Here is a 12,965-nt window from a genome sequence, read left to right as displayed (position 1 = left end):
AACAAAATTTAAAAGTAACTTACGTGTTTTGTTTTCCAATTTATTTGTGTTCGTAAACACGAACTTTCAATTCAAAATTTCATTTTTTTTATTTTCATCCAGATCCATTATTTTTATCATTACGATGTTTATTTTTATATTGCACATCCGATAGATTGACAGATCTTTGACAGGTAAAATTGAAATAATGAGAAAATTTCAAACATGCAATAACTTGAGGTAAGTAAATTTCGTTATTTATTATCTGTATTTATTCATTCTACTTTAAATTTTCAAACTTATCAGATAAATAGAAGTCAATTGCTAATCATTCGAAATCTTTTAGATTGGTAGTTAATGTCGTCATTTATTATTAGTAAATAATATGGCTAGTCACCAAAATTTCGACGAAGAATATTTCCAAAACGAAAACCAGGAGGTATTCTTACAAGCAGCCAGAAATGGGGATATTAGTTTAGTAAATGAATTTCTGCATCGATTGGCCAAAAATACAATCAAATTTGACATAAATTGTAAAGGGAAAAATAAAAGCAACTATGGCTGGACTGCCTTGCATTTGGCAAGTTATTTTGGACATAAAGCAGTAGTCGAAGCTTTATTAAATTATGGGGCTGATGTTAATGTTGTCAATGAGTCAGGAGATACCCCACTTCATAAAGCTGCCTTTATTAGAAGAGAGGTATACATTTTAAATATATAATTTAATAATAAACTGAAAGAGTGTTATATAAATCTAGTTATTAACTAATTATACAAACCATTTCTTGTCATTTATTTTGGAAAATACCAATACAAATTAGAAATATAATTGTAAATATCACTGCACGAGCATTTCTATATGAAGATTATGTTCTTTAAATTCACAATCTTGATTATATTTTATTTGGATAGTCAAATTTATATTACCTTGATTAAGAATCTGTTTTGAGCATAATGATTTGATAGAGGCCAAAAACTTTAAGAAGATCAAATAATTTTTAATACCTATATTTATTTATTTGAAACAATGACTGTCAATTATGAGACAACTCGTAGATTGCAATATTTTCTAAAATGTCAACTACAAGTTACCTTGTCCATGTGTTTACTCATTAATTTTGGGTAGTTACTAGTTGTCTTGAAATATATTAGTGTTAATATCGATGTTTAGCTTCTGGCAAAAGATAAAAACGTTTAGGCTAGCGTGCATGAGCAGAAAGTTTAATAAAAATATAGCAAGAGACAATTTCATTCAATTTTATTAATAAAAATTTAAGAATTTATATAATATTTTATTGATTGTAAATTAAATTTTCAAGGAAAACTATGCACTAGAAACAGAGTTGTTCATAACACAATGGAATCAAATTGAATTCTCATTTGATATTTCAAAATTATCACAGCAGTCAACGTTTAAAATTTTTAGAATTGTTGTGAATAATTTGTACTAAAGCAAATAAAATTTTTCAAAGATTTTATTTTTTAAAAAGAATATGTAACAAAATAAATTGTGTGATATTATGTTAATATATTTTTAGTAAAATCTTTAATTATTTTCATGTCATTTACACACTCTTAATTTAATGAAAACAATTCATATTTACTTATGTGGAATTCAGCACAGTTTTAATTGAGCCGACACTAATCTTTCATGGCATATTTAATATACTATAGTCAATATTTATACTCTGTTTAATTATTATTTTTAGGACTTAGTATTATTACTGCTACAACATAATGCAAATGTAAATTTGATAAATGGCGAGGGAAAGATACCTAGAGAAATGACTGAGTGTACGAAAGCTGGAAATCAAAGCCAAGAGAGTTCTGGTGTGAGGATTGTTGAGCTATTGTTAGGAGCTGAAATGACCGAGTCCAGATTAAAAGAAGAAAAATTGATTGGCTCTGCTAGGAATGGGGATCTTATGACTTTGAATGATTTGGTATGTGTTAGAAAATTAAGGGAGCTAGAAATTTAAGGGTTTCATAAAAAGTCTGGTAATTTATTGTTTTTTATATTTTTGTAATGAAAACAAATAATATAATACTTTTGATAATCATTAAATAATACTTTATAAATATTCAGTATGCAAATAATTTGAATAGTCTTTTTATTATTATTTAGCAATATATACATTTCCATATCTCAGTCAGACAGGGGTGCCTGGTATAAGAGATTATGGATTGCTTTATTCATTTATACATAGTTTATATATATATATATATATATATATATATATATATATATATATATATATATATATATATTCATATTACTTCATTCTGAAATATTACATTTATATAAGAAATTAAGTATAAGCGTCATATTTAACCAATAAGGTCAATCTTGTTTATACCTGGTATAGTTTTTTAATTCAGTTTTAAGTTTATTTCAGTTTGTCAGTTTTTTTATTTCGGTAGGTAATTTGTTGAAAAAGCTACTTGCACTTCTAAGGGGGCTAGTATGCCTTTTATTTGTTTTAGAGTGTTTAATATAGTTTATAGTTTTTAATCTGTCTAGTGTGATATTCGTGTATATCCTGGTTTGTTTCTGTTTTGTTTTGATTTTATTATTTTTTATTTTAAATATTAGAAAGCATTTTTCAATTTGCTATTGTTTTGTGTAGTGGTAGGTTCATAAACTTAAAAAAAAAAACTATTTTAGTACTTGTGTATACTTGTTTATCTATGGGTAGGTTATTTGTTTTGTTTAAATGTTTAACTGTTGGAGTGAGATGAGGGTAATTGTATGTTGTTTTGATCACTTTGTTCATCATTGTTTGCTTCGTTCTTATGTTTTTATTAGTGGTGTGGCTCCAGACAGTACATTAATACCGGCATTATGTTAGATTTTAGAATTAGCTCTTTGTTTTTTATGCCGAGATGGCGTATCCTTCTTATGGCTCTGGAGAGGGCTATAATTTTTTGTCTTATTTTTTCGATATGATCATTGCAGTCTAGTTTTTCATTTATGACCATACCTAAATATTTGATATTTTCTACTTGTTCTATTTCAACATCATTGATAATTTTTTTTAATTTGTCCTCATTTTTCATATTGTTATATTGGAAACAAATGTATTTAGTTTTCTCTGTATTTATTGTTAGTTTGTTTTCCGTTACCCTTTATTTATATTCTGAGCTAATTTGTGTATTAGTTGAATGAAAATTTTTTTATGGCTAATAATAATATTTAGAAGAGGGTTTGAATTGCTAGTGCATTTTTTATTTTACAAGTTTTTCAAGGTATCATACCTTTGTTTTAGGAACCTTGCAATTTGATTAACTTGATAATGTACATATATATTAGGAAGAAGTACTAAAATTGATTTGTTTTAAGTTTGTGATGTTATTTTGTTTAACCGATATATTATAAAAGAACATTATGATAATAAATTTTTCATAACTTTAATTATAATTATTGACAATATTGATACGTTTGTAACTTTCCGAAGGAGGTGTTTGTTTACACGAAAAAATCCTATTTGCTAATATGTTTGTTTTCTAGACATTGACGAAACTTTGTATGACGAAAGATTTAATAGTCTGATAAAAAATTACCGAAGTTAGGATTTGCGCCCCGCGATTCTGATCAGAATTTATGCCTTTTGTGCATAGGTAGGTTCCGTGTTTCGTAGGTACCTACTGATTGCAGCTAATATCCACACTGCAAAAAATACATTTTAAGAACCTTAAATGGATGAAATGAAATGTATTATAGAAATTAATTTAATTAATACAATTACAGACATTATAAGTATATTTGAGAGACTTTATTTGAACATTGCATAGATTAATTTTTAGTGAAAGCGAAAATTTTATTTTTGATGTAAGCATTTAAACATTTTAACTAAATAACTGAAAATCAATGTTATTTGTTAAATTGATTTGTGTACATATCAGGAAGTTATTGAAACTTGCCTTATGGCAAAATACTACTTACAACCAGTTATGTTTTTATTTTTCTGATGCAAGGATCAGAAAATTAATGCCGAAGGATATATTTTCGGTAGATGATTTAGAATGGTAATCAACAATTTATTGTAATAAAGAATATTGTGAATTACCATTGATGACAAATAATAGCATTTTTCAAAAATTTGATTTACTTTTTACATCTCTATTATTCTCTAATCTTTAATCAATTATGTGATTGTTGATTTATTATTTGCAATTTTTAACAATTATTTTTTTATTATCATAGCTTTTCATTGTTTTGAATTTTATTAACATAAAATTAATTTAATGGGCTCATAATCATATTATGTGCTATCATAATTATATGAGCAAATCATTTTCTATGTTTGCAGCTTCATGATCATCTACCTCCAAATATAAATTGCACCGACTCCGTTGGAAATACCTGTCTGCACTGTGCCTCATATCGTGGTCATAAAGAAGTAGCTGTATTATTATTACAGAATGGCATTGATCCATCCATTAAAAACAAAGCAGGTCAATGATATTTCAGTTTGATATAATCATTGCTTTAGTTTTAATTTAATTTGCACGCTGTGATATTTAATATATTCTACTTAATCCAGGTTTTACAGCCTTGGACTTAGCTAGAGAACCTCAAATGCAAGCAATTTTATCTGTCAAACCGATTCGACAACTACAAAGAAATGCTAATCGATTTGAAGGGCAATTACTAAAACGATCCAGATTTTTAGGGTGGAAACCAGTGTGGGTATGTTTATTTATATCTGCAAATGTTGCTTATGGATTTAAAAGTTGCTTAGGCACATATAATTTTTGGATACTAGGGATCAAAATAAGATACTTTGCTGAAGAAACCATACCTCTAAAATGAATTCTGATGTCCTGTGCATTGACCAAAAGATAGGGATTGAATTTTGAAAAAATCCGTTTTAATCTATTTAGAGTGCTCCAATCGCGTCGAAATGTATAACAAACCCCAACTAACTTTGAAAGGCGGATCAACCCATGCCTATGGTTCACCCCCTGGGACCTCTCCTTAGAGAGGTCCCATACAAAAATCATTCAATTCATCAAACTAAAAAAGACTTCAAACAATAGTATGAGTTTTACATAGTTTTATTTACATATCTTATGATTAAATAAATTTTATAATAAAAATAAATTGCAGATTTTTGTTATGTTGAAATACCCAAAATGATGCAACTTTTGTATGGGTGACCTCTAAAGGGAGGGCCCAAGGGGTGAACCTTCGGCAAGGGTAGATCGGCCTTCCAAAGTTACTGGGGGTCGGTCATACATTTGGACATTATTGAGGCGCTCTAAATGTGCCAAAACAGGATTTTTCAACATTTGACCCAATCTTTGGGTCAAAACCGAGTCCATACCATGTCTGAAATGCAAATAAAATTTGAAAATTATATATGTTCGGTTGAGACTAACTGAAACATTTCAGATAATTAATGTATATTTTGACATAGGATGCACAATTTAATATCTTCTGAAGTATACTGGTAACGGTAAGGATACTATATTGACAAAAAATATTTTTACAAGAACATAAAGAACTAATAGAAAAAAATATTTTTAAAGCTTTTTTTTGAAGATTGAAAACTTTATATATGTGTGTATAGTTATATTGCTATACAATATATGAATATATGTATGAATGAATGATTTGATTTATTTTATAGATTGTGAAAGGAAATAAGTCAAATATCAGTGTGGTGTGCAAAGTAACTAACCGTTTAGCGTAATGAAGCTTTTAACACTTTGATTTCAAATTAATCAAGCAAACGAACGAAAACTGTCGTCATATTAAAATTTGTACACAGTTCTAGAAATCAATTGTTAATGAACTTTTTTGTATTTTATTTTTGAAGTGTTAAAATTGATATCTTGATAGTGATGAATTTTCTTTTCATCATTTTTTAAAAATATAACATTGCAGTATGATAAAAAGTGTAAAATAATAAAATGTTGTTTTTGCTATATGCAACAATGGTATGCTTTTCATTTTTTTATAATTGCTTAAGTAATTTTGATAGTGCGATGCTTTGGGATGACTTGTTATTTTTGCTGTTGGTTATGTAGATTTTGTAATATTAAATTCTCAATTTGAAAATTAAAAGATGCAAAAGATGAAAATATTATTATCCATCAATCTCAAATAGCTGACTATTTTTATAGGGATGGTTTAGTAAAATAAGTATAATTAAAATGCGATTTATCAAAATGTTTTTGAAATTACAATCAATGCTTATGTTATGAAGGAATTTTTACTTCAAAGCATTTATTTATCTGTGAAAATAATATTTAATGTAGCTGTGTGTTTAATCTCATACTTATAAGTAGTATACTAATATTAACTATTTTTTTGAAAAACACTTTTAAATATTAGGTGCGCAACTAAGTTCTCGCTGTTTTTCAATGAAAATGTAACTTTATTATATTAAAACTCTTACATCTGATTCATTCAAAGTATTGCCCATCGCTAGACACATCTTTTGCCCATATTTCTAGCAGAGCTCGAATACCTTGGCGCCATAAGTGTTCGTCTTTTGAGGCTATCCATGAATCAAGTCATTTTCTGACGTTTTCATATGAGTTGAGCTGCTGATCAGCCAGGCCATGTGCCATCAAGCGAAACAAGTAAACATTGGACAGTGCAATATCTGGGGAATATAGCGGGTGGGGTAGGACTTTTCATTTGAGCGTTCTCAATAAATTTTAACAGGCTTGGAAACGTGAGGCCGAGCGTTGTCATGCAGTAAAATCACTCTGCTCGTATTGTGGCCGTTTTTCGCGCAGTGCTCGGCTAAATTGCATCAATTCTATATAGTTCTCCAGTGATGGTTTCGCTCGGTTTCAGCAGCTCATAATAAATAACACCGACCTGGTCCCACCATATGCAGAACATAACCTTCGTAGTGAATATTCGGCCAAACCGATATTTTTTCTTCTTTGAATTGATTTAATGTATTTATTTTTTATCATCTGTCACGATCTGATAATGAACCATTTCTTTCTTCGCCGCTGGAGCAGTTGTTCACAGGCGAAAAAACGACGCTCGACGTCTCTTGGCTTCAACCCACAAGGCACCCAAGTTTCTTGTTTCTGAATCATCCCCAACGCATGCAATCGCTTGTAAATGGTTTGAAGGGTAACTCCTAATTCTGGAGCAAGATCTTCTTGAGTTTGGCATGAACCCTTTTCGAGCAAAGCCTTCAATTTAGCATTTTTGAAGGTTTTGGCCTTCCTTTACGAGGGCGGTCGTCAACATCAAAATCACCATCTTTGAAGCGACGAAATTCCTCACGGCATGTTATTTCGCTCATAACAGCATTTCCGTAGCTCTCGATGCACTTGAGATGCCGTTTTTGTCGAATGGAAGACGAAAATCAACACTCCTCGCAAATGACGATTGTTTGGCATGAAATTAGACATTTTCACTTAACCAGAAGTATATAATGCAAAAACAAAATCGCCTATGTGTCGCAGCAGTTTGTTTACCATATGTCTAAGCTTGGTTCAAGACGTTTTGGATTTGTCAAAATCGATCAACCCTCACTGCTAGAGCCATATACTGACAAACAGCGAGAACTTAGTTGCGCACCTAATACTAAATATAAAAAGTTAAATAAATTTAAATTGATATTCCAATTAGCAGTAAATGCCGAAGAGAAAGCGCGAAATTTATTATGTATTTATGATTTAATATTTTTTATATGGTTGTTACATCTTTGAATTTATTATTTTAGAATATCTGTAGAACCTTGCAGTGATTATATTTTATGATTTATTTATTTTAAGACTTATTAAAATTTATAAAAATCTTGCAATTATGTCATATTAATCTGAAACATGTTTAATATTTATTAACTTCCCGAATGAGAAGTTAATGTTTTCATCAAAAAATCCGATTTGCTAATTTTATGTTTTGTCGACCTTTCAGCCATTCTGAATCGAATGAGACCAAATTTGGAAAAAGTATGTGTGTGTGTGTGTGTGTGTGTGAACAGATTTTTTGCCGTAAATCGACGTTTTCTTAAGGGGGTATTCTACTGTAGAATTTTGAAAAAAATCGATTTTTTTTTCATATTTTCAAAGTTTAGTTATTCAGAAATATGTCATTAAAAGGATTTTTCAAAATTACTATTATTTCCTGAGTTATATCCGTTTTAGTGACGTGGCCTCGGTTCGGGTCCGACCGAGGCTCAAAACTTTGAACGCGTTTTTCTCGGAACTACTTTTTTCGAGCTGGCGGTAAGGATATCTCGAGTTCTAATGAACCGATTTACTTCAAATTTGGAGAGGATCTTCTCTATACATCGCTTTATCGCATGGACCTTTCCCAAAACTATAACTTTTCATTTAGTATTTTTAAAAAAATCGGAATTGTTAAAAAAAACATGAAAAAAAATTATTTTTTTTCAAACTGCCGCCATTCAAACAAAAAAAGTTTTTTTTAACTTATCCAAGGTTCATACGATAGCGGCATCTATAATAATTAAGAATCCATCTATTTTTTATGTTTCGGATCACCAGGAGGGTTGGAATCATGCACGCCAGGACACCCTCTTTTTTTTTGAGCCCCCACTTTGACTGCTCATAACTTTGTGAATTCCAATTTTTTTTCTTTAATAATTTTTTTATGTAATAATAAAATATCAATAAACAAATGATAAAAAAATCGATAGTAAAAATATTATTTGTTTCCTTTATACAGCGCTTCAAAAACCGGGCAAAATTCATGCTTCTACAGTAGAATACCCTCTTAAAAACGGCCGGACCGATTTCAAAAATTTAAAAGGTATTCGATGTATCTCGACGAGGACTATTGTTTGTCAGTTTTGTGCGACGATCGGCCAAGCCGTTTCTTTATAAATAGCAGAAAAGTGGAAAAAAAATTGTCCACGTTTTAGCCCGTAATTCTGAATCGATTTTGAAAATTCAAAAACCGTTCCAAATGATATTGGTTGGGAATAGTGCTGATTAGTTTTTGGTAAGGATCGGCCGGCCCGTTTTCTTGTAATAAAGTGTTAAAAAAAATTTCGACGATTTTCATTGCTATTTTTTTGATGGTAGATACCATAGTCTTATAGATCATACTAGAATATTGCGGCCCTATGACAACTCGTTTAACTTTAAAAATTCGTCAAAGTTCGCAAAAATTGGTATCGTTTTTTTGGCAGTTGTCAAAATTAGACCTTTCATCGACGATTGCTCAAAAACGCCTGAACCGATTTCAGAAATTTAAAAGCCATTTGATGTATCTCGATGAGGATTATCGTGTCTCAGTTTTGTGTGACAATCGGCCGAGCCTTTTCTTTGTAATTTGGAAAAAAGTGTTAAACTTTTTGTCCACATTTAAGCTCATACTACCGAATCAATTTTAAAAAATCAAAAACTGTTTGAAAGATATTAGTTGGGAATGATACTGATTAGTTTTAGGTGAAAATCTACCGGGCCGTTTTCTTGTAATAAACTGTTGAAAAAAACATTAAGCCGATTTTTATGGAACTTTTTTGGCGATATATATCATGGTCTTATAGAATTTACTGAAATATTACGGCATTACGACAAGTAGTTTAATTTAAAAAAATCATCAAAGTTTGAGAAAATGAGTAGTTTTTTGACGTTTGTTAAAATTAAAATTATACGATTTACTTGGTATAACGATAAAGTATACTTTATGATACTTGATGATAAAGTATACTTTATCGTTATATCAAGTAAATTGTATAATTTTAATTTTAACAATCGTCAAAAAAAATACTCATTTTTTCAAAATTTGATGATTATTTTAAATTAAACTACTTGTCGTAAGGCCGTAATATTTCAGTAACTTCTTAATGAACTTACTAAACCATTAAAGTCCTACGTAATAAATATTCGGAATATATAAAATCACTCGGAATACTTTTAATCAATCATAAATTAATTTATTTTTTATTAATTAAGCCGATTATTTACATATATCGGGAAAATCATGTAACTTGCCTGAAGACAAAATACCAATACCAACTAGTTTTATTCTCAAATTTAAACACACCAGTAACGGACAACTTTTAAAATTACATTCAATAGTTCAGTATTTTAGACTTATAGATGTGGTTGCACAAAGGCAGAGTACGAACAATCTAGTTATAAAATTGATTTAGAATGGTTAAATTATGAAAATCAATATACCTAATATTTTTATTTAATGTTAAATATATATTCAATATTTGTGTTATGTCAGAAACCCGAAACCAATAGATTCGAAATACAATTAATAATTCAATAAGCAAAAGAAGTCAGCAATAGATTCGAAATAAAATTAATAATTCAATAAACAAAAGTTTCTCTAACCTTACATAAGACCTTAACCTAACATAAGACATTTTATTTCAGGCTGTTTTAGAACGGGGGGTTTTGTCATATTTTCCAAGTCATCTAGATGCAAGTAGTGGAACTCGCAAAAATGATAGTAAATATTTAGATAGTGCCCACGTATTACCAACTCCCGATGATGCTTGTGGATTCATTATTCATTTTGGTGATGGGACCAATCACCGACTTAGTGTGGCTTCTATAAATGCTGCTGATATGGCAGTGATAAGACAAGTTTGTTTGTATTTATTTCGTGGTATATTTCAAATCAAATTATATATACAATATGTGTACATTCTCAGAAATGGATTACTGCAATATCGGAGCACGCTGCTTTTAGTGCACACTATCTTTGGGGTCCAGCTGGCATTGGTAATACAGGGATCACTGATGATGATACTTTTAATTATGATGAAGGACCAGAGGCACTCAAGCCTCTTGGATCTATGGAAGATGCATTAAAAGCTGCTAGCGCATCTCATAAGGTTTGCATTGCATGCTTGATATTACATCAATGCATATATTGCTTGCTCTCGCCTTAGCTTTGATTAGCATTGTTTATTTGTGGTAAATTTAGCAAAATAAAAAGAAATAATTTTAATATAAGCATTTTTACTGAATAGTCGTATTTTTAGTGTTATACTCAAAGAAGATGTTGAGCGTTATCCGTTTTAACTTGAGAACATAAACCAAAATATATTCTCAATAAAAACTAGCTTTTTCGGGGAATGCTATTTGAAATCCCAAGATTTTTCTTACGCTACCCCTTCGTAATTTTTATTGGAATTTGTCGTGACTTATTATATGATCTTATCGAACAGGAGTCACATTTAAATTTTACTCTTGCATTTTAATTTAATGTGTTTTTTCACGTCTATTAAGTATGTACATATTTGGATTTTTTTTTTCAGTTTATCTATTACTCATAATGTGCTTATCCATTTCATCACAAAATTTATAAAATAAAATATATTTTCTGCTAATTAATAACTTCATATATTTATCCCATTTTTTTCTTATTTTCAGATTTTGGAACAACAATTGCATGAGTGTGCAGCTATTGTTGACGCGTTACAGAAAAGCCTTGTGAATACAGATAGCTTACCTACTTCAGCGTTAATGGTAAATATTGGGCAATTTTCTAGCATACTTTATAGAAATTTTATAAAAATTTTAAGGCGCCAAAAATGGTTATTTGACGGCTAAAAATGAGTTTATCACCCATATTTTCGAAATTTAATTTATTTACAAAATATATTTTTGATAACAATGTTATTTTATATAAGTAATTAATTCTAGGAGTTTGTATATTGTGAAATATATACAACTCTAAATTTTCATCATCTTACCACAAATCACTATTTCATTTAGTCATTTTAGTACTGAGCAATTATCGTCAAATTTTGAGCTTATGTAAAAGCTTAAATTTATTCGCTAAACATTTTTAAAACAATTTAGATATTGACGACGGAAAGATTATGATCGATTAAACTAGATGCGTCAAATTATTGATTGATTATTGCATAATCACTTACTGATATTTTCCAATGTACACAAGCAGTATGAAGTTTATGGATGACTCACAAAAAAAGCAATTTTAGTAAAAAATGTAAATTTTTAATTTTGAAATCCGAAGACACAACAGTTTTTCAGAGGGAACTAGGTACAATTTATGGCAAAGTTGTAAATTTTCCCACATAGTTTTTAAAATTTCACTCGATTCACTAAGCATACCACATCATGGTTCAAGGATGAATGTTCTGTTTTTTCTTGCTAATTCAATAATTAATGAATTAATGAAAAGCGCGGTAATAATATAGCAAAACCTTGAATAAGATGTGGCAATTCAATTTAAATTAAATCATTTTCAGATTACAATGACTATCAATATGCCCCGAGAAGTTTTACATGTGTATACATTATCATACCGGCTTCAAATATAATTTGGATATATGTATATCCTATATATTGTTTTTGTTGCAGAGGTTTCACCATGTCTCTGAGACTGCAAACAATATGCTGTCGTCGTTGTCTCATTGCGTTACATTATTTCGCCAACAAGAAGAAGTGCGAATGCTTCAGCTGCGGCAAGAAAAAGAAAAGTGCCGAGTCCTTGAGGAGGCGCTTAATGTGCTGGCGAAGCAGCACCACGATCTCGAGCAATCGGTCGCCACACACCTGAGCAGGGTGGACAAGACACGTACGATGTCTCGATCACGACATTCCTTCTTCGATGCTTCGGACGACGAATTTTATGATGCATTTGAAGCCGGTAAGAACACATGTTACTATTGATACCAGAACTTTTTAATATACTACAGTAGAATCCGCTTAGTATGACATTCAAGGGACGGCGAAAAATGGTCATACTAAGCGGTCGTCATACTAAGCGTACTGAAAAAAAAAAAACAATTTTTGGCGAATATGTTATTAATTTCGGTAATTTATTACAAAAATTAAGGTAAAAAATGACACATATAAACAAATTGACAAATTTAATTAAAAATATGACATAACAATGCATTTTTTAATGTAAGACATCTGTAATTTTCGTTTGAATTTTAATTACTGGGTAAAAATAGTAAAAAATATAGAACTTTACTAATTCAGTAAATTATAGCAGATGTTATCGCTTCCAAATTTCGAACACCAAGAATGAGCCTACTTATTTT

The 12,965-nt window shown here is 29.9% G+C and overlaps 1 protein-coding gene across 1 annotated transcript in view; it reads left to right on the top strand.

Annotated features, from left to right (window-relative positions):
- Positions 1-29: 29 nt before the first annotated feature.
- The window catches only part of LOC113374724 (oxysterol-binding protein-related protein 1), a 104,090-nt gene continuing 91,154 nt past the window's right edge, over positions 30-12,965 (top strand). Inside the window, exons 1-9 of the mRNA XM_026614696.1 lie at positions 30-219; positions 326-679; positions 1,689-1,922; positions 4,290-4,434; positions 4,524-4,669; positions 10,315-10,527; positions 10,596-10,778; positions 11,320-11,415; positions 12,277-12,565. Of these exons, the coding sequence (XP_026470481.1) occupies positions 365-679; positions 1,689-1,922; positions 4,290-4,434; positions 4,524-4,669; positions 10,315-10,527; positions 10,596-10,778; positions 11,320-11,415; positions 12,277-12,565 (1,621 nt within the window). The 5' untranslated portion in view covers positions 30-219; positions 326-364. The remainder of the gene's footprint in view (positions 220-325; positions 680-1,688; positions 1,923-4,289; positions 4,435-4,523; positions 4,670-10,314; positions 10,528-10,595; positions 10,779-11,319; positions 11,416-12,276; positions 12,566-12,965) is intronic.

The sequence above is a fragment of the Ctenocephalides felis genome, unplaced genomic scaffold, assembly GCF_003426905.1.
Source record: "Ctenocephalides felis isolate EL2017-DRISC unplaced genomic scaffold, ASM342690v1 CF-g0.4_SCAFFOLD_01886, whole genome shotgun sequence".
Lineage (NCBI taxonomy): Eukaryota > Metazoa > Arthropoda > Insecta > Siphonaptera > Pulicidae > Ctenocephalides > Ctenocephalides felis.
Note: the sequence above shows the minus strand (reverse complement) of the source record. Positions and strands in the feature narration are given on the sequence as shown.